Source organism: Typopeltis vanoorti, chromosome 10 (genome assembly GCF_054136105.1).
Source record: "Typopeltis vanoorti isolate ZY-2024b chromosome 10, IOZ_Tvanoo_1.0, whole genome shotgun sequence".
Lineage (NCBI taxonomy): Eukaryota > Metazoa > Arthropoda > Arachnida > Uropygi > Thelyphonidae > Typopeltis > Typopeltis vanoorti.
Genome location: NC_143558.1, coordinates 120040394 through 120063519, shown reverse-complemented (window position 1 = coordinate 120063519; position 23126 = coordinate 120040394). Strand labels below are relative to the sequence as shown.

The 23126-nt window shown below is 35.2% G+C and overlaps 1 protein-coding gene across 1 annotated transcript in view; it reads right to left on the bottom strand.

Annotated features, from left to right (window-relative positions):
* Window positions 1-23126, bottom strand: part of Dhc64C (dynein heavy chain, cytoplasmic) — a 1087706-nt gene that overhangs the window by 881962 nt on the left and 182618 nt on the right. Inside the window, exons 15-16 of the mRNA XM_090398628.1 lie at window positions 18624-18695; window positions 7682-7765 (exon numbers count right to left, since the gene is read on the bottom strand). Coding sequence (XP_090254754.1) covers window positions 7682-7765; window positions 18624-18695 — 156 coding nt within the window. The remainder of the gene's footprint in view (window positions 1-7681; window positions 7766-18623; window positions 18696-23126) is intronic.

The following is a 23126-nucleotide window of genomic DNA, read 5'->3' as shown; positions in this document are numbered from 1 at the left end:
CAACTTTCATGGATGTCCTCTCCCCATCCTCATTAAAATAAATTCCATCTAGATGTATCCTATATGAAATTTGTAGGTCTATCACATCACCTCCTCTTTCTCCTGTTTGATAATGTCTCCAGTCCAACTTCTGTGTGTAATATTATCTTTAACACACCTTTACACCCTGTCAACTCTCATCTGGATCGCCTCAAAAACCAAGAGACATATCTGTGCACAATAGTCTACATGAGGTCATGTCAAAGCACTGTAAATAGACAAAATTACTATTTTTACATGTCAATGTTCCTTTAGCACTGCAATTATAATCTGAGTTGTATTTGCAATCTTTGCAAATCCATTAAACTCCCAGACCTCTAGCATGATTCATTTCTTGAAGCATAATCTTACCAATATGCTAGAGGATATCTCAACACACCGAAGTGCATACTTTACATTTCCTAACACTGAACTAACTGCCATTTTTCAAACATGACCTTACATTAGTAAGGTCATGTTTGAGTAACTCCATGCTATTTACCACAAAGTATAGATTCTCTATCAACCCACTTCTGTATATAAGCTGTTACAAATTTTTCTAAAGCTTCTCACCACTCTAGAAATACTGATGAGTCTATTGTATACATATAATATACAGTATAATATTTCTCATTTACAAAACTTCATTTTGAATAAACAAGTTATCTTTATCAAAGCATAGCAGTTATCTTCTGTGTTGGTAATACCAAATCAAACTAAAGTGGAATAGAATGTTTAAATATATGTTAAATGTAACAATAATATAAATGGCTCACATGCAGGGAGTGAGAAAGATCTAATGCACTTATTTAATAATCCTTTGAATAATCCCATTATGTTGAATTAGATCAACATAATATTTCTGCAAGATAGGTATTTAATGAAACCACTTCCAAAAACTGGGAAAACTTTGGATAATTATTGCTATTTAAATTTGGTTATGGAGTAGAGTGTCATAGTTTGCTTTGAAAAATCTTTCCATTAACAAATATCTTTTGCAGATAACTCCTCCACCCCACTAAACTGAATCTAGCAGAAACAGCATATCCAGAGTAAGAGCAATCTTGCTTAAGTGAAGGTATACGATGTAATCTTAGTGTTCCTCCCTAATAACAAATTAATCTTCCTGTTTGTATAAAGTAATAGATCGCAACTGCAAGTCATCTAGTGATGCCTTGCTGTTGCCAAGGGACCCCTCAACCATCACACACATACACAGCATACATCATGCTTCCAGTCAGAAATCCAGTTGCAGAACTCATAAAACAGGCAAAAAATAGATTACCTACTAAACCGTTGTGCAAGACCCCCATCAAAAACCCATGGGGATATCAAGAGCAACTACCTCAGACCTGAAAAATTGATGGTAGTTGTTCACAGATGGGTGACACATGTAAATAGATCACTACTGAATGACAGCAGAAAAATTCATACTGGCAATCATTTATTAACTGACTGCTTTCAAGGTAATGATGGGGATTATATACCACATTTCAAGTATTCACAATCAGAAATACATATGTATTTCTTACTGTATTCATTTTCTCAGCCATTTTTTCATTGTTGCATCATTTAATAAATTCTCTAATTTGGTTACCATGAATATCAAAAATCTCAACAATAGCTGCACATTTTCTCTTCAATGTATTAAATCAGACTGAACACCAGACAATGGTGACTATCCAAATTCCCTATACACTGTAAGACCAATCTGAGATCATTATCAGCACCAATGGAATCTAATTTCTCAGAATATTTGTTCTTGCCCTGTAAATTTAACATTTTACTGTTGAAATAGTGTGACAGTAATGAGCAAACTGTACTCAGAAATTCCTAACTTTACTTTTCTACCAATTTTCTGATATTCATTTCCTCTATTGCTCTTCAAGGTCTCCAAACGTGGGCTAAAAATGGTCAACAAAGTCTCTAATTTCAAAAAATCCCTCTACATCAACCTACTTTCATATCTCACAGTTCAGTTTCCCATTAAATTTAAACAAATCACCACTTAAACTGCCTTAATACATTATGAATCTGCCATTAAGGAAATTTTACTTCATATCTTACCAATTACGACATCTATTCTTCCCCTCCCATCCCCAATATATCCTTTCCAAACTTCTTACAACTGATTAAATTAACTTTTATTTATCTCAAACCATTTATCTCAATGGTTTAATCTTAGCAGCATGAATTAGATCAACATATTTCTACAAAATTCTTCTGCTAGATCTATCTATTATCTGTTGATAGTTCTTCTAATCAATGTCTTCATTTTTGTTGATTCTGGTGTATTTCCAAACTAACATTTCACTATTTTCTCTCGTTACTTGACATAATTACTTGACACCCCATTCAAAATTATGTCTGATTATGATATAATCAGACATAATTAAACTCCCATTGTTAATTAAACAATGGGACATAAAGTTAATTAGCCAGCTAAGTTTCTAATGAATGCCAGGAAGATGAATATTACTTTAAGGCTATGCAGATATCTACTCTCAGTTATCTACCCTTAAGCAACCACAATTTTACTTTAAAACAAATAATGTTACAATCACAGTAATATATATATATATATATCATCATCATCAAATTCCTGCCATGTACCCTCAAGGGGTGTACAGGATATGACAGCACTACATGAAAAAATTACATCATTACTAACTTCCTATCTACAATTTTCCTCCAAATCAGTCTGTTAGTTGTCAAGACTCCAACATTATCAGATCTTATATTTCTATCATCTAAAGCACTTTGTACCATATCAATCCACCTATATTTTGGTCTTCCTCTGGGTCGTTTTCCTGCCAACACTTGTTTTGCTAATCTTTCCTCTCCCATTCTATTTAAGTGAACATACCACCTGATATTAGCTCTGCTAACGCATTCCTGGATGCTGACAATGTCAATTTCTTTCCTAATATCCTCGTTTTTAATATGATATTGCCATTGATGCCATCTGTTCATGCCTCTAATCTTTCTCAGGACTCTCATATCTGCGGCCTCTAGTCTTTGGTCAAGTGTTTTACTTCTGACCCAGCTCTCAGATCCATAAGTTAAAACTGGTTTGAACACTGTCTTGTATACAGCTAATTTAGTGTTCCGACTAATTTCTCTCTTATTCCATATGAATTTATTCAATTGACTTCCCACCATACCAGCTTTGCTGATTCTGTTGTCTATTTCTATATTTAATTTACCATCTTCAGTAAAAATCGTGCCTAAGTAGCCAAAATGTTTTACTTGTTCCACAGGTTCTCCATTCACAACACAGTTGACACTTTCAATGATTCTGCCTATTTTCATTGTCTTTGTCTTTTTATTGCTGACCTTCATACCATATCTATTACAACAGCAACTGAATTTAGTCAGAGAATCTTGCAGACTTGTGGCGGATTTATTTAGAAGTATAACATCTTCAGCATAAAGCAAAGAGCTGACATTAACATCTCCAATTTTGATATCAGGTTTAATACCACTTTACTTCATAATGTGATCCATATAGATAATGAATAACAGATGGGATAATGTACATCCTTGTCTCACACCAGATTTAACATTAAGCCATCTTCCTGTACTTCCTTCAATTCTAACTGCTGACTTACAACTCAAATAAAGACTAAGTATTGCTTGATATAATGCCCCATTGACACCATATAACTGCAGCGTATTGAATAGCTTCTCTCTTGGCACCTTGTCATATCCTTTTCCAAATCGACAAAACTTAAATACAGATTTTTGTTATATTCCCATGCTTTCTCGACGATTTGTCGTAAAGTGAAGATCTGATCCTGACAGCCTCTATTTGGCCTGAATCCAGCTTGTTCTTCACCAAGCTTTTCTCCCACAATTCTTCTCAACCGTTTCTCAAGTATACTTGCATAGATCTTGCCAGGAACACTCAGTAGGGAAATACCTCTGTAATTCTCACATTCAGTTTTATTTCCCTTTTTATATATGGGTACTATGAGAACTCTACTCCAATTATCAGGAATTCGTCCCTCTGTCCAGGCTTTCTGAACTATGCAGTGCAGCCACTGTAAGACTCTTATACCACGATACTTCAGCATTTCTGGTCGAATATCATCTACTCCTGCTGCCTTTCCACATTTCAAGCCTTTGATGGCTTTTTCTACTTCAAGTATGGATATGTATTCCTGACTGCACGCCTGGTCAGTGTTTTTTATCACTGTGCTGTCATCACTGCTTGTTCCATTTAGCAGTTTTTCAACGTAATTACTCCATACTTCAAGGATATCTTTTTCTCCTGTTTTCATGTCACCTTTATCATCTCTAACCCCTTTTACAGCACTCTTTCCTCCATTCCTAAGCTTCTTCAACAACCTCCAGAATATTTTGCCACCTTCTTGATATTTATTTTCTATATTCTTGCCAAAGTCCTCCCATGACTTTTGTTTAGCTAGTTTTACACACTGTTTAGCTTTCTTACATTTGTCTCTGTATTCTGTAAGAGTAAAAGCTGACTTATTTGCCAGGAACTTTTGATATGCTTTCTTCTTTTCCTTCACTGACTCTTTAACTTCCTGTGTCCACCAAGGAGTTCTGATTTTTTTATCCTTGCACACAACCTCACCACATGCCTCTCTGGCAGAATCAATCAATGTTTTCTTCAGAGTTTGCCACTGAATCTCCAAAGTTTGATTCCTCTTCTCAAACTCTTTCATTTTCTTTTCAATAATCTTTCTGTATTTTAGTCTACAGTTCATATCTGAGAGCTGCTCAACTTTTATTCGCTTTAAAACTTTCTTACATGTTATTCTTTTCAATATGAAATTCAATTTTATCCTGCTCAAGACTAAATAGTGATCACTGGCAATTTCAAATCCTCTGTACACTCTAGTGTCCTGCACCAGGGAGAAAACATCACTATCAACAATAACATAGTCAATGAGACTTTTTTTATTCCTTGCCTCTTCTCTCCATGTGAATTTGTGCCCATTTTTATGTTGGAACATGGTGTTAGTAATAACCAGTCCATGTTCTGAGCAGAAATCCAACAGATATTTGCCATTATTATTAGCTTTGCTCTTTTCTCCAAATTTTCCCAAAATATTTTTGTATGTCTCACAATCATTTCCTACTCTGCTATTTAGATCCCCAACAAGGACCAACTTTTCCTTTTTCATTGTGTCAGTTGCTTTTTCTAGAGCGTCAAAAAATTCCTCCACCTCTACCTTAGTAGAACCTTTTGTGGGACCATAGGCACAAATAAGTCTCATTGTAGAGTTCCCCATTCTCATATTTGCCCGCATTACTCTACTTGAGACTGACTGCCATTCAAGAAGATTAGCCTCGTATTTTGTGTTGAATACTATGGCTACTCGTTCTTTTCCTTGATTGTCATTGCCTGAATATAACATTTTGTATTTATTGCTCAGAAAGATCTCACCAGTTTTGGTCTTTTTTGTTTCAGTCACCCTTATTATGTCGATCTGGTACTTATCTAATTCCTCAGCTAGCTCCATTTCTTTGCCATTCAGGCTTCTTACGTTGATAGAACCGATCTTTAACTCTGGTGATGTTGAGTTGGGGTTTGTTTTCAGATTTGTTCTAGTAGCTGACTTTTCGCTGTTCACCCTGGTTCTCTGGCGAAAACAATGGGGGCCTTGTTTAACTGGGTGACGCCCCAGCCGGCATGAAATTTTGTCATGTTGTACCATCATTTTTTTTATTTTGGTTTAACCAATAAGAATACAATTTGATTCTCGTAGACAGGCTTATACGTTGGTTATGCATTTCTAAATAACTTAGGGAATTGAAACAACGTAGATCCGAATATAAATTAAATTATATTTTAATAGACATTTCCGATCTTTCGGCAATGTCACATTGCCATTTTCTAAAGGAACTTACAAAAAGGCAGGTGCACACAAGGCAATAACAATACAGTAACTGAAAATGAAGATTTGAAGCTATCGTTCTCCTAGAAGTCCTGATGGTGCCCTCTGGAGGGCAAAGTAGGCGTTTTTGGCCGTTGGGCTGAAGGTCTGCTGAGCAAATATAAATTCGAAAGATTATTTATGGAATCAGCCTCTGCCTTAAGAAACTCTCCAAACCTCAACAAATTTGGTTGTATGCGACTGCCCCAAATTTGGGAGGCATATATCAGCAGACCTTCAGCCCAACGGCCAAGAACGCCTACTTAGCCCTCCAGAGGGCACCATCAGGACTTCTAGGAGAACGATAGCGTCAAATCTTCATTCTCAGTTACTGCCTTTTTGTAAGTTCCTTTAGAAAATGGCAATGTGACATTGCCGAAATATCGGAAATATCTATTAAAATATAATTTAATTTATATTCGGATCTACATTGTTTCAATTCCCTAAGTTATTTAGAAAAGAATACAATTTGGTCGGCTAAATCCCAAATTGCCAGCCCATCCTCGTTCGTTCAGTATCAAAGTAGATACCGAACAGGGTGCACCACGAGAAGGTGAGGATTAGACATTAGGTCAGAAGCCCTGGTCGGTTCTCCGCATTCCTTTAAAGGCTATGTGGAAGTCTCCTCTCAGTTATACAGCTTTGACCCTTAAGCACCCCATATATATATATATATATATATATATATATATATATATGGGGTGCTTATATATATATATATATATATATATATATATATATATATATATAATCTCGGTTCTAGTCATTCAATTTTTTTCATAAAACTATGTATGTTAACAGAGTCAATGATCATTCTGTCATATATATATATATATATATGACAGAATGATCATTGACTCTGTTAACATACATAGTTTTATGAAAAAAATTGAATGACTAGAACCGAGATTTAATTAAAAAGGTTTTAATATAAACACACTACTAGTTTCGGCCTGTAACAGCCTTCTACAGGTGACATTATAAAAGAAAAAACACTAAACATTGAGGGTTAAAAGACTATGAACAACATAGACAGTCTTTATACATTATTATGTATAAATTATTATGTACATTATTTATACATTATTATGTACAGTCTTTATACATTATTATGTATAAAGACTGTCTATGTTGTTCATAGTCTTTTAACCCTCAATGTTTAGTGTTTTTTCTTTTATAATGTCACCTGAAGAAGGCTATTACAGGCCGAAACTAGTAGTGTGTTTATATTAAAACCTTTTTAATTAAATCTCGGTTCTAGTCATTCAATTTTTTTCATAAAACTATATATATATATTCTTGTAAATGGCTTCTATTAATGCAAAGCATGTTATTCCGTGCCAACAAATCATGTTAGATGATTAAACAGTTATATTACTTCCAAGAAGACTTACCAACCATGACACTTAGTTCTGTACATCCACTAATTATCAACTAGCCCAGACAGCTGTGTTGTTACACAAGATAAGGTGTTAAGAAAATATAGAATAACTCCAAATTTTCAAACCTAAAGGTATTTTGACATCACAAATCTTATTAAAAGTTTTAAAAAAATAATTATTATACTAAATACACTACTATTACCACTGAAGGATGTGTATAACTATGTTATACACATTTTTCAGGACAATACAGAAAAGTGAACTACCTAAGTAACAAGTCCATTTATTTACTACACTAACAACAATTCAGAAAATTTCCAATTCCAAACATTATACATTATAATGAATAACAAAATCAAATACAACATTTCAAACCTTTTCTTGGAAATTGAAAACATTTTCTGCGAGTCGTTGAACATATGGATCCAATTTGTATGATTCCCAGACAAGAGCAATGCCCTGAAAAAGTGATAATGAATTATCTAAAATAAGGATTTAAATACCTGTTTGTAAGAATAAATATAAAGTTTCTTCAAACACTAAATATAAAACTACATATCAAAGCAATTACCTCTAAAATTATATCATCATCAAATTCCTGAGATGTACCCTCAAGGGGTGTAACTTCCTATCTACAATTTTCCTCCAAATCAATCTGTTACCTGTCAAAACTCCAACATTATCAGATCTTATATTTGTCTTCTAAGGCAGCGCTTCCCAAACTGTGGGCCGTGACCCCTTGGGGGTCGCAAGTTTTGTTGAGGGGGGCCATGAAATAATGAAAACAAATTTAAAATGTTTTAAGACTAAGTAGTTTTTTTGTTTTTTTTTTTAATTTTAAAAGAAACGTATTTAATTTTCATTATTTATTATTTCTTTTTTGTTATTTTTTATATTTTAATGGAAAAAATCACACATTGGTGTTGGTTCACAAATTTTGTTTCCTGCGTATTTCGGTGCTTCATGAATATTAGTAAATATATGCTGATTCATATAAGTTTCATTTCAAAGGTATTGATAAGAAGCACAAAAAAGCTTACAAATGCAAAATCTTGAATATAAATTGTATTCAATATAAATACAATAAATATTATAAGATATGTCTATATTATGATTTTTTTTCCAATGGGGGGGGGGTGAAATATTATAATTTGGATTTGAATAATTTGAATATTATAATTGGATGTAAATCCACAAGTTTGGGAAGCACTGTGCTATGGCACTTTTTACTGTATCGAAAAACCTATATTCTTAGCAGATAACACTTGTCTTTGCTAAACTTTCCTCTACGATTCTGTTTAAGTGACCATACCACTTGAGATTAGCTCTGCTGAACACATTTCTGGATGCTAACAATGTCAAGTTATTTCCTAATTTCCTCGTTTTTAATAAGATATTATCATTGGTGCCATCTGTTCACGTAATCTTTCTTAGGACTCTCATATCTGCAGTCTCTAGTCGTTAGTCCAGTGTTTTATTTCTAACCCAGCTCTCAGATCCATAAGATAAAATTGGTTTGAACACAGTCTTGTATACAGCTAATTTAGTATTTTGACTAATTTCTCTCTTATTCCATATAAATTTATTCAGTTGACTTCCTAACATACCAGCATTGTTGATTCTGTAATCTATTTCCATATTTAATTTACGATCTTCACTAAAAATCTTGCCTAAGTAGCTGAAATGTTTTATTTCTATAGGTTCTCCATTCACATGCTATTTTTATTGTCTTTGTCTTGTTACTTCTGACCTTCATACCAAATCTATTACAACAGTTATTCAATTTAGTCAGGGAATCTTGCAGACTTGTACTGGATTTATTTAGGAATATCACATCACCCAGATAAAGTAAAGAGCTGAGATCAACATTTCTAATTTTGATATTACATTTAATATCACTTTCATTCATAATGTGATCCACATACATAACGAACATCCTTGTCTGACCCCAGATTTAACATTAAACCATCTTCCCGTATTTTTTTCTTTCTTCAATTCTATCTGCTGACTTATAATTCAAATAAAGACTAAGTATTGTTTAATATAATGTCCCATTGATACCACATAACTGTAGTGTTTTGAATAGCTTTTCTCTTGGCATCTTGTTATATGCCTTTTCCAGATCTACAAAACTTAAATACAGGTCTCTGTTACATTCCCATGATTTCTCAACTATTTATAGTAAAGTGAAAATCTGATTTGACAGCCTCTATTTGGCCTGAATCCAGCTTATTCTTCATCAAACTTCCCTTCCACAATCCTTCTCAACTGTTTCTCAAGTATACTTGCATAAATCTTACCACAAACACTCAGCAGGATAATAAGTTCTAATTCTAACATTCAGTTTTATTTCTCTTTTTGTATACGGAAACTATGAGAGCTCTACTCCAATCATCTGCAATTCAGGCCTTCTGAACTATGCAGTGCAATCACTGTAAAAGTTTCATACCTCCATACTTTCAATAATCCAGAAGCTTTCTTTGCCCACAACACACTACTTGATAATGCCTGCCATTCAAGCAGATTAGTCTCGTATTGGGTTTTCAATACTATAGCTACTCTTTTTCCTTGATTGTCACTGCCTGAATATAACATTTTGTATTTATTGCTCAGAAAGATTTCATGAGGTTTTGTCTTTTTTGTTCTCGGTCACCCCTAATTATGTCAATCTGGTACTTATCCAATTCTTCAGCTAGCTCCATTTCTTTGTCATTCAGGCTTCTTGTGTTGATAGTACCGATCATGAACTCAGGTGATGTTGAGTTAGGGTGTGTTTCAGGATTTGTCCTGGTTCCCTGGCAAAAACAAGTAGGCCTTTTTTAACCAGGCAAAGTGCCAGCTGGTATAAAATTTTGTCATTTTTTTTTGTCATTGTGGGTTTCAATGGTCAGCTTTTTGAAACCCACAATGTGTTTTAGCTGACCAAATTGTATTTGGTCAGCTAAAACACAAATTGCCTGATCTCGCACCAGCACTTTTGAGGCAACTGACTCTATTGGGGGGGGGGGGGGGTGTCACTGGTAGACCTGTGCAGTATCCCAAAAGAAGCATTCTAGAAATCTTTCTAGAATGCTAATATTTCTTCCATTCTAGAAAGAATGGAAGAAATACTGGCAGCAGTGTATGCATACGAAGTGGAGGAGAGTATTGGGAAGGTGATGAGGCCAAATATCTAAGTTAGACAAGAAAATTTTTATTTAAAAAGTTCAGAATTTCTTGGACAAGCCTTGCACTTCAGTCATCCAAATAAGCCATGTAAATGAAATGTAAGCACTTTCTTTTTTAAGGAATTTGTTATACAAGATTTCTAAAACTAGCTTTATTTCATTTTAAATAACTAGAGTGCATTTTCTTCATTTATTTCAAAGTAATGATAGGCATTACTAAATATACTTTCATTTTAAAAATTTATGGAATTTACAACCATGTTAAAAAACTTTCTTATTATCCTGACATTTCGATCTTCACATCAAGATCATCATCTGGAGCATACATCAATATACAAGACAAGCTGAGTTACATTATTAACTGTAAGCTAAAGAAACAATGATATGATCACGTTATTCTACCGGCATGACCTCTAGTGGAAAAAAAAAAAAATTAAATTACATCAAGCTAAATTCTATTTACAATGACAGGAATAAACATTCTTTCAGATGGTTTTCTTTCAGAAACAATGATGTCCTATTTTTAGTGTTACAATTCTTATTTTTGCTTTTAAGATACTGGATTTTCTACAGTCCTGTTTATAGTTGTTCTTAGTGAGGAACGTTCCGTGGGTCGAATATATACCTTCCATATGTTTGGGATTTTTAGACCATCATTATTGTTCAGATTGGGGTGGTTGATAATAATCTCACATGCTTCCTTGAATTTTCATTCATACCATGTTTTAGTGCGATGTAGACAGCTAGTGCTTTTCCAGTCAATTCTGTGTAAGGAATTCAGGGCATGATCAGAAAGGCCAGCTTCACCATAATTATTATATTTAATGTGTCGTTTATGTTCGTTTTGTCTGATAGGAATTGTGAATCCTGTTTCTCCTATATATGGTATGTTGCAAGTACAGTAAATCTGGTATACTCCAGGGTGGGCTAGTGGAGGGAGTGGGTCTTTGGATGAGTTGAGCAAGCTTTTTAATTTTGCAGGAGGTTTAAAGGTAGCTTTGAGGTTGTATTTTCGTAGTACTCTGTTTATTTTGTCTGATGTTCCTTTAATGTAGGGAATGGTTAGTTTTACTGTAGTCTGGTTTGTCTTTGTTTCTTATTGTGGTTTTGTAGAGAATTTTATTAATAGTGTTTTGGCTGTATCAAAGATAATTTTAAATTCGTCTTTCAGTGCCTGTTCGTTGGAACAGATCGTCTGCGCCCTGTTTTTTGGTGTGTTGATGACACCTAGTTTTTGTGTTGGGTGGTGGTAGGAGTTTATGTGTATATACTGTCCTGTATGTGTCGGTTTCCGGTAAACAGTGAAGGAGAGATTGGCAGAGGGAAGACGTGTGACAAGTGTATCCAGAAACGAAAGTGTGTTGTGTTTTTCAATTTCAATTGTATGCGTTTGTGTTGTTTGTTTAGGTAGCTAAAGAATGTGTCTAATGTCTGGCGGCCATGGAAACAGATTGAGAAAACATCGTCAACATAGCTAAGCCAGACTTTGGGTTTTAAAGGGGAGAAACCTAAGGCAAGTTGCTCAAAATGTTCCATCATGTAAAAGTTAGCAATGGGGGGGGATACTGACGAGCCCATGACTGTGTCTTCTTTTTTGTAAGTAGAAGGAGTTTTGCCATACAAAATATCCCGACTGTAATACATGCGCAAAGAGCGCCGTGATATCTTGAGGGAATTTGTTCTGTAGGAAAACGATTGTGTCATTGATTGGGACATTTGTGAAGAGGGCAGTCAAAACTGACTAATAAATCATCTTTTTCTAATGTAATCTCTTTGATGGTGTTTATGAAGTGTTGTGTGTTTTTGATATAGGAGGGAGAATGACATATCAACTCCTCGAGTGTTGATGCTAATTTTTTGGCTAAGTGATACGTCGGGCTATCAATTCCTTCAACTATAGGTCTTAACGGTGTGTTTTCTTTGTGAATTTTCGGTAGCCCATAAATTCTTGGGGAGCGCGCATAGTGAGGAAATAGTTTTATGTCCGTATCTTCAGGCCAAGTAGTAATTGACTTAAGTAGTGTCTCTGTTTTGTTTTTTATTCTGTTGGTTGGGTTGTAACAGAATAAAAACTACTTTCCTTCATAATGTTGTACATTATCATATAGATAATGTACAACAGTGGAGATAGTGTGCAGCCATGTCTCACACCTTATTTAACTTCAAACTTCCACTGCTTCAATTCTAAATGCTGACTCAAACCCAAATACAGATTATATATTGCTCAATATGCCCCACTTAAATCATTTAATTGTAATATTTTGAACAGCTTTTCTCTTGGCACTTCGTAATAAGCGTTTTTCCAAATCTACAAAACTCAAATATAGATCCTTGTTAAATTCCCATGATCAGAGTAACATTGATAATAACAACCTCTATTTAGCCTGAACTATTGTTCTTCAAGTTTCTCTTTCACATTTTTTCTTAACACATTCTCCAGTGTACTTCCATAAATCTTACCTGGAACACTCATTAAGGGAAGTTCTCTGTAATTCTCGCATTTCCCTTCGCATAGATGAAAATTATATGGGCTCTACTCCAATCATCTGGAATTCAATCCTTTGCTTAGGCCTTCCAAATTAAACAGTGCAGCCACCATAAAACTTTTACAGCAGCATATTTCATCATTTCTAGTTGGATTTTATTAATTCCTGCCCCTTCTTCATTTCAGGTTTTGGATGGCTATTTCTACCTCCAGTATTGATATGCACTCTGATTGCATTTCTCTTGAATAAAAACAATCAAGTTTTCTACTACTGTACTGTCACTTTTTGTTTCATTTAGCAGTCATTCAAAGTAATTACTCTAGACATTAGAATATCTTTTTCATGTCTATTACTACTCCTTGGAATTACAGTCCATTTAGGACCTGGGCCTATCAGGATAGCTTTCCAATTCTTCACGATTCTGTGCCTTGTTCCTCCAGTTCTTTACTCTCATTTTCTTTAAATCATCCTCCACATCGTCAAGCCATCTCCTTTTTGGTCGTCCTCTGGGCCTAGATCCACCTGACCCAGACATGAAGACTTTTTTTTTTTTTTTTTTTTTTTTTTTTTTAACAGCTCTATCATCCCCCATTCGCTGAACCTAGCCATCTCAGTCTCCTCAACCTTTATTTCAGTAATAATATCCACTTCATTGAATTTCTCCATTATTTCTTTGTTATTCCTCACTATCCAAAGTCCATTCTCATTAATTGGGCCAAAGATCTTTCTTAGTACCTTTTGTTCCCATATTTGTAATCGGTTTTGATCTCTCTGGATCATTGTCCATATTTCACACCCATACAAAAATACAGGTTTGAGGATTACTTTATATAGCTGGACTTTTTATCAAAATCAAATAAGATTTTAATAGTGGCTGAATACTATAATAAGTTTGCAGTAGTTTGCAGCAGCTATTCTATAGGTAATTTCAACTGACATATCATTACTTTCAGTTATTACTGAACCTAAATATTTGAACTGCTGGACTCGTTCAAAGGTTTCTTCATCTACTGTGAAACTGTGGCTGTTTCCCAATTTTTGTTTATCTCTGGCAACAATTAAGTATTTTGTTTTAGTTTCGCTTGTTTGTAGTCCCATTTTCCTTGCCTCCTCTCTCATTTGTCTATAACCTTCTCTGAGGCTTCTCTCAGTCCTTGCAATACAGTCCACATTATCTGCAAAAGCCAAAAGCTGTAGACTTCTATTCATAATAGTTCCACTTCTGTTTATAATTACATTTCGTATTACCCTTTCAAGGCACAGGTTGAAAAGCATTGTTGATAGTTGATCTCCTTGTCGTAATTCTTTGGTAATCCTGAACTCAGGTGTGAGTTCGCCCAGTATTTGCACTCTCTTATCAGTTTAGGTGGAATTTGGAATTCCTTCATTACTTTAAATAGCTTATCTCTATTGATGTTACCATAGGCTTGTTTAAAGTCCACAAACAAATGGTGCAGATTGATACTGAACTCATAGCATTTCTCCATTATAGTTCGTACTGTAAAAATCTGGTCTGTTGTTGATCTATCATACCTAAAGCCACATTGGTAGTCGCTCAGCGTTTTTTCTATAAAGGGTTCCAATCTAGTTGCCAGTACCCTTGCAAATATTTTGTAAATTACCGCTAACAGTGATATTCCTCTATAATTTTGGCACAGAGACTTGTCATTTTTCTTATGTATAGAAACGATAATAGCAGTGTCCTATTCAGTAGGGATAGATTCAGTTTCCCATACCTCTGACAAGCACTTATGTATTTTGATTAATAGTGATTGCCCACTGTATTTTAATAGCTCAACTGGTATTCCATCTTCACCAGGTGTTTTATTATTTTTCATTCTCTTTAGGGCTAATTCCACCTAGTTTAATTCTGGTGCTTCCTCTGTCTCAGCTTTTCCCATACTTGCCAGGGGTTCATTAAACTCATCTTCTTCTGGAACGTTATTTTCCAAGCTTGTTTTGTCCTGAAGGAGATCTTCAAAATATTCTGCAAACCTTCTCAAAATGTCCTCCTTTCCACTGAATAAGTTTCCCTCACGGTCTCTGCAGAAAGTTGTTCTGGGTTGAAATCCGCCTTTAATTTCCTTTATCTTATTATACATTTTCTTAATTTGTCCTGTATTCTTCAAAATCTCAATTTCATTTAGCCTTGCCTTTTCCCATTCACGTTTCTTTCTTCTCCACATCTTTTTGGCTTGTTTTCGTTTTTCTCGTTGTTCATTCTCATTTGCTAGAGTTTTTCATTCAAGCATCTTTAAACGAGCTGTGTTTCTATCTTCAACACATTTTCTACATTCCAAGTCATACCAATCATTTCTTTTATCATTGTTTCTGAATCCCAGGACTTCTTCAGCCACTTTAGTAATTTTATTCTTGATCCCTTCCCATTTTTTATCTATAGTCATATTATTCATAAGTTCATCCTCATTTTCTTCATTTATTTCTTCTCTCAATCTTTCAATATATTTTTGTCTGATTTTTCCATCTTTTAATTTTTGGATGTCATATCTTGGTGTTCTCTTTCCTCTACCTACTTTATTAATTTTTATCCTTTGTTTATATTTAATTCTTAACAAGTAATGATCCGTATCACAATCTGCTCCTCTAAAACTTCTTACATCACATGATCTATCTGATTTTCCGTTATTCCATCTGCCGATCTCCAGGTAACTTTATGTACTTTTTTATGCGGAAAGCAGGTTGTACATATGATCATATTTTTGCTACTTGCAAAATCAATTAGACTCACGCCATTTTCATTACTTTCTTCGTGTGCACTATCTCTTCCAATTGTTGGTCGGACGGTCTCTTCCTTTCCTATTTTGGCACTCATGTCTCCTAGAACCATTTTTACATCATGTTTCGGTGCCTGATTATATATCTTCTCCAATAATTCATAGAAATTCATCTTGTCTTCTTCACAAGAGTCCTCAGTTGGTGCGTGTGCACATATAAGTGAAATATTGAATATCTTAAACTTTATTCTCAGTACACAAAGTCGTTCATTAACTGGTCTAAAATCAAGAACCGAGTGTTTCCATTTTTTAGTAACCAAAAATGCAGTACCAAAGGCTTTTTGATCTCCTCCACTGTAAAAAATAGTATGTGTTCTGGTATCAAATATGCCACTTCCTTTCCATCTCACCTCCTTCAATGCTGCTATCCGCACACTATATCTCTGTAGTTCCTCACACACTCTCTTCAATGTTCCTGGTCTGTTCAGGCTCAAGACATTCCAGCTTCCAAACCAATATTCATAATCCTTTTTCTGTTGTCCAGGTTGTTCCATGAAGTCCGTCTGGCTAATTTTCCTTTCGACTTTCTTAACAAGTTGCGTTTTTACAGAACAGGGTTGTTAGCCCTGCACCCAACCTTACAAAAAGGAACCTGGCTATATCCCCAGGTACTGGGTACCCATTTTAGTAGCATTTTACAACATGCATGGGCTACAATGGGACCATTCTTTAACCCTGGTCACCACATGGGGTTCTTTTTCATGTCAACTTTATCATATTTTGATTCCTTTTTAGAGACTTGCAAGCTTTTAAATATTTAAAATTTATAAAAAGTTTAGAAATTCCATTTCTAAGTCTTTTAATAGCCAATATTTTGTCACCCTCATATCTGTTTATATGTTGTTAAGATGTTTATTTGTTGTTAGAAGTTGCTTTGATTTCCTACATTTATCTCTGTATTCTTTTGGACCATGTTCTGATACAGTAACATATAACTTAAAATATGTTTTCTTCTTTCCCTTGAGTCTGCCTTATAGTTTTATATTTGCCTTATATTTGTAAAATTGCTATTCCATTTCTGTGCTGAAGATGCCTGGGAAACAAATGTGAAACTTTTTAAATTAAATATCAAAATTAGCCACATCAATTTTTGCTTTGCAGCATTATTATTACACAAGCTTACATGGCTATTTTCCAATTTTCTATGCAACATCAGAGTACATACACATTCAAATATTTACCCTAATTTTGTAGTTGATGTGTTCTACTTGTTCAGGACTAGAATTATAAATATATTTTTAAAAAAAAAAATGTTAAATATACAGACAAATATGTGGAAGCTAGACTGCCAAACATACAACTTATCTAAGATAACTAATTCTACTCACTGGAAAGAGACTCATACATCAAAAATTCTAGTGATTTTGTTAAATTTAAAAAAAATATATATCATGGAATTGACCTAAGCATTCTGTACCATAAAATTTCAGACTTCCACAGTTTACACAGATTGTTTTTCCAATATAAAAAAATATGAAGCTTGGCATACTTATTAATATTACAGCTTGCAAACATTTCTTTCAAATGACAATCCCTGGAAGGATACTACCTCAAAAAAATATGTATGACATTTTCATCACACTCACACACACACACACACACAATTCAAGGAATGGTTGCAGAATTTATCTCCAGCTTAAGCTCTTGAATAAGTTCCACACATGAAACTTAAGGATCACCCCCCCCCTCCATTAACCTCCATCTAAAGCAAATATTTGCAGCATACTGAAAGAAAACAGATGATTAGATACCTATATGCTATCAACCCAGTACAAAAACCATAACATAATCAGCACTCGATATGACAGCCTATGCATTAGCAATGGAGAAATGGAGAGAAGAAGAAACAGCAGCTTTGTTAAAGTATATGCTAATTAAATATGATTACAATATGAAAACAGCTATTAACATCTTATAAACATTCAGAAAGGCATCCAGTAGTCATTTTATCCAACAGTCAATAGGAAAAATTAGTAGATTGAAAAAGAAATCACCCATAAAGGAGATAAATGTGCAGATCATCAGATCTACTTAAGTCTGAGTGAAATGAAGTAACATTTTCACAAGTTTCCTTATACAACCATTCCATAAGAAACTGGCTCTTACAAAGGATTTTGGTGATATTCTAAAGAACACTGTGCATGGTGGATATGGCATGAAAGAGTTAGTTTCATATCATCTCCACCAGGCACAGTGATGATGCTTCTGTAGTCAAGATTTTCTTGACTACAGAAACAATGTCACTTTCCAGGTCTTGAAACATAAGTTACAAAGTATCAATGTCCTACGATCACCAAAGCTGCTTCATTCTGAATTAAAGAAGCCAGGAGTTTTACAAGATTACTGAACTTGCAAAATTCACATAAGACTAGATCAATCTAGAGAAATCTAAATAGGTAAACAGACGTACATTAAACGTAGATCCAGTTTGGATCTACATTTAATGTATATCCCACATAAGGGTGAAACAATGTTATTTGGGAGTAAACCAAAATGCCTTAAGTTTTAATACTGTCAGATCCAAAAATTCAAAGAAGTTTCAAAAATGATTTGTTCAATGCTTAACAGTTAACCATACATAGTCTGTTCATGTTAGGAAGATCACTAATACTTCATTTGCCATTATACATTTGAAGTATAAGTGCTATGTGTTATCAGAAGGTATAACAATTTGATTTGTGTAAATTTTTAAAGTATATTTGATGTGTTTGTAATCATAGCGTTAGGAATTTTGAAAGTTAGGACTAATAACACTAATTTTTGCAAATTTGAGGGTAGTCACTTTCTTTAGGGGAATGAATATGTCAGATGAGAAGGTATTAAAAAATTCCATTTCATGCAAATTTAATAGGTATTATTGGAAATTAACCTCTGCTATTAACTGCTGAACTTCCTTCTTCAGTCCTGCTACCAGCAATATAATAGTAGGCCGCTCTTCTACCTACAGAGAAAAACACTGCATTAATATATATGGTAAAAAAAAAAAACTTTCTTCAGTATGAGATATACTGTTATCTATTAATTTTATGTTTATTACAGGAATTTAAACCAGTTCATGGAAAATGAATACACTGTTCATATGAAATTCTTAACTCAAATACTGGAAATCTACTGGACATGAACATAGCTTCCCTCAATCTGTTTCATGAAAAGTACTGAGCAACTGATTCTGACTAGTTATATAAAAGTTAAGAGATATTAGTCAATCACAATCAGAATGTAGAAAATGAAACAAAGAAAACTCTTAAATATAGGAAAGTTTAACTGATGTGAATGCTTTCATAACAAATAAGATCAAGTTAAAATAAACTGGGACTTATCATTAATATGTTTCATATTATATATATATATATATATATATATATATATATATATATATATATATATATATACACAGTTCAACTGTATTAAACTATGAAAGCACAAGTACACATAGTTTAAACAAAATGTAGATGAGGTCTAACTATACTAAACCCAACTGTTTTTGTGCAGAGTTAATTTAGGCTCTGAAGAGGCTGGTTAGAAATCCAGAAAAACTAAGTTCAATAAATCTTTTTCTTGTGTAGTTTATACCATAAAGCACTAATACATAACCACCAACACTAAAGTAGCTATACATACACAGATGTAATGCAGCTTTCATTCCTAACTAAAGCTTAGGAGAGAGCCCGCTAGAGGGCTACACAGTCAGTTGTGTTTTCAGAGAGCTCCCGAAAGCTAAGTATAATTTTGAGTAAAAATTAGAATATAGGTTAAAATCATAACTTAATATTGTCTAATTTTGGTAGCTTGTTGTGTCTGTATGATTTTGGTGTGAATTCCGTTATTTAATTTAGTATTTAACGATACGTTTCATAGATTTGAATATGGCACCAATGCGATGTAAGATAATGGCATCCAAAAATATGACGCCATTGTTCAAAAACTATAATGTGAGAGAGTTTGTCCAATGTGATGTGTGTGGGATGTATGCATTCCCGAATGAGGCTGGAGTTTGGATTGAAAGTGATAGTGGTGGGAGAATGTGCAGAAAGTGTAAGCAAAGTGAGGAGTTGAAGTATGTGTCAGGTTGTGAGACAGTTATGGTTGAAGAAAGCTAGAATGTGAGTGAAAATAGTGGCTTGATAGGGAATTGCGATGTACAAGATGGCAATGAGAGCGGTGATCAAAGAAAGAGTGAAAGCAACTATACACAGAGAGAAAATGGTTTAAATGATAAAAAAAACGAGGAATTATTTGTAGGAAGCGAGATCGCTAGGTTGAGCAGAGTGATACAAAATGAGCAGCAGCAATCAGAGCACCTGCAAAACTCTTTCCAGAGTGATTCGGCTAACGTAAATAAACAGCGTAAGAGTGGGAGAGTTTCTGAAATGAAGGAAAGAGTGATGTATGGTGACTCGTTATTAAGAGGAGTGATAGATGAAAGTTTAATTAAATCGTACTTACCGGGTGCGAAATTTAAGGATGTAAATGAGAGTATTAGAATGCAAAAACAGAGGGTGAAAGAATTGATAGTTGTGGCAGGTACGAATGAATTGAAAGGAGATAAATTCTTTATGAGAGAGGACTTGAAAGTATTGTTAAAGGTAGCGAAAGAAAAGAGTGACAGAGTTAGAATGGTGAGTCTGTTGCCAGGGTATGACAGAGAGGAGTTTAGAAGGAGGGCCAAAATTGTAAATGACATTATTCGCAGGTTATGCAGACGGTGTGGTGTGGAATTCGTGGACATGTGGAAGGAGTTTGATGGGCGAAAGGATTTATACAAGATGGATGGCCTGCATTTGGACTTGGTGTGCAGAGACTGGAAAAAGTGTTGCTGAATGAAGTGAAAATGGATGTGCAGAACCAGGAAAACTAGAACTACCAAGGAGGGGGGGAGAGTGGATATGCGGACATCAGTGAGACAGTTGAGTGTAAGAATGTATATAATGTACCCGAGCCAGTACTAAGGACAAAAATGGGACAAATGGATCACTGCATTTCATGTATACTATTGCCAGGAGTATTAGGAACAAGAAGGAAGAATTTTTGGCCTTGATTGGCTCTTCCTGGCCACAGGTTATTGGCATTAGTGAAACATGGCTGACGGAAGATGATATAGTTAGTGGGATAGAATGTGTAGGTTATAGTGTGTTTAGGAGGGACAGAAAGAATAAAATGGGGGGAGGAGTGTTACTGATGATAGCTAATGAACTGCAGCCAAGGAGAATTGAAGTTGTGTCGCAGGATAGTGAAAAGAGCTCATTTGAGGGTATTTGGTGTGAGATTGAGACTGGCAGAGCAAAATATACAGTTGGGTGTTGCTATAGACCAGGTGATGGAATAGATGGTGGAGATAGTATGCATAAACAAATTGATGAAATGAGTGAAAGGAGGGTAATTATTATGGGGGATTTCAACTTGGTTTGATTAGAAGAAGGAGAGGACACATGGGAGGAAGGAAATGGATTTTATTCAATTATTAAGGGATAACTATCTGAGACAGCATGTAATTGAAAATACTAGGGGTGTGAGAGTGCTTGACCTGGTAATAGCATCTCAGAATTTGACTGTAATAAATATGACTATATAGCCATCTATTGGCGAGAGTGATCATTAGGTCTTGACCTGGGAGGTGGCTAAAGGTGTGGAATTTTCGATTAAGACAGGGTATATGTGGAATTTTCGTGCTAGCAAGTATGACAACCTTAGGAGATTGCTTGGATCAGTGCCATGGCATGTACAACTGCAAGGGCTGGAAGTCGATAGAGCATGGGAAGTGGTCAAGGAGCATATACAGGAGGTTATGGCTGATTGTATACCTAGGGTCCAAATAGTAAAACAAGTAAGGGTTAAATGGATGAATAACACCATTAAGCTTGAGCTGCAAAAAAAGAAACAACTGAGCAGGGAATTTAAAGAAAGGGGTGACCTGCAGGTGCACAAACGGTATAAAGTGCAGGCCAGAAGGGTAACGAGTGTGGTAAAAAAAGCAAAAGCGGATTATGAAAGGAAACTAGCTATGCAAGCTAAAGAGAATCCCAAACAGTTCTTTCAATATGCTGCAAGCAAGAAAAAAACTGTACACGGCAAAATGATTTTAAGGAATGACAATGGTAAGGAGGTCACTGAATCGGTCGATATAGTGGAGTTACTGAGCGAGCAGTTTGCAAAAGTATATCATCCAGGTGGTGACACTGAAAAAATGATGGAACCATTAGTTTATACAGGAATTGTGATGAATGAAGTGGAGGTGAATAGTCTATTACAGAACCTTAATGTGAATACATCTGTGGGATTGGATGGTATACCGGCACGGGTCTTGCATGAAGCGGCTAAGGAATTATCAGTGCCCTTGACCACATTGTTTAATCTGAGTCTCAGATCTGGTTTAGTCCCAAAGGTGTGTAAAGAGGGGAAAATAGTTTCACTGCATAAAGGAAGATCCACGACTACGGTTGCAAATTACCGACCAATCAGCATATCGGGAGTCGTTGTCAAGGTCTTGGAGAAAGTAGTCAAGGGAAAAATACAGGAATGGATTGATGAAAATGAGATACTGTACAGGGGACAGCATGGCTTTGTGAATGGTAGATCATGCCTCAGTAACTGGCTCAAGTTTTATAACAAGGTGACGGCTGAACTGGATAAGGGTAATGGGTTTACAGTGATACTGCTGGACCTGGCAAAGGCGTTTGACAGGATACTACATGGAATTCTAATCCGTAAACTACAACATATGGGAATGGATATAGGGTTGGTGAGATGGATAGGTGGGTGGTTGATGGAGAGATATCAAAGAGTAGTTTATTCAGGAGTAGAGTCCAAAAGAGGCCTGTGACTAGTGGTGTGCCACAGGGTTCTGTTCTTGGACCACTGCTGTTTAATCTGTTCATTAACGATATAGAGAAGGATCTAAGAGGAACAGTTCATTTGTTCGGCTGATGATGCAAAGTTGGGTAGGGCAATAGTGAATGCAGAAGATGTCAAAATCTTGCAGGATGACTTGGATAGATTGGAGTTCTGGGCTAAGGAGAATGGATGTCAATTTAATGTGACAAAATGTAAGTTATGCATTTTGGGGTAAAAAGATTAGCAGCAGTATACCACATTGATGGAACTGTAATCCAGGAGATTGATGAGGCCAGGGACTCGGGAGTGTTGGTGGATAGGGAGATGAAGTTTAGGGGGCACATTGCAAAAGTAGCTAAATCAGCTCATCAACTCACTTGGTTGTTGAAAAATACCTTGACGAGCAGAGACAAGCAAGTTATTGTACCTCTGTACTGAGTCTTGATAAGACCTCATCTCGACTACTGTGCCCAGATTTGGACACCTCGGTTCCTTCTTGATGGGGAGGATTCAGAGGCGAGCGACTAAGATGATAGCAGGT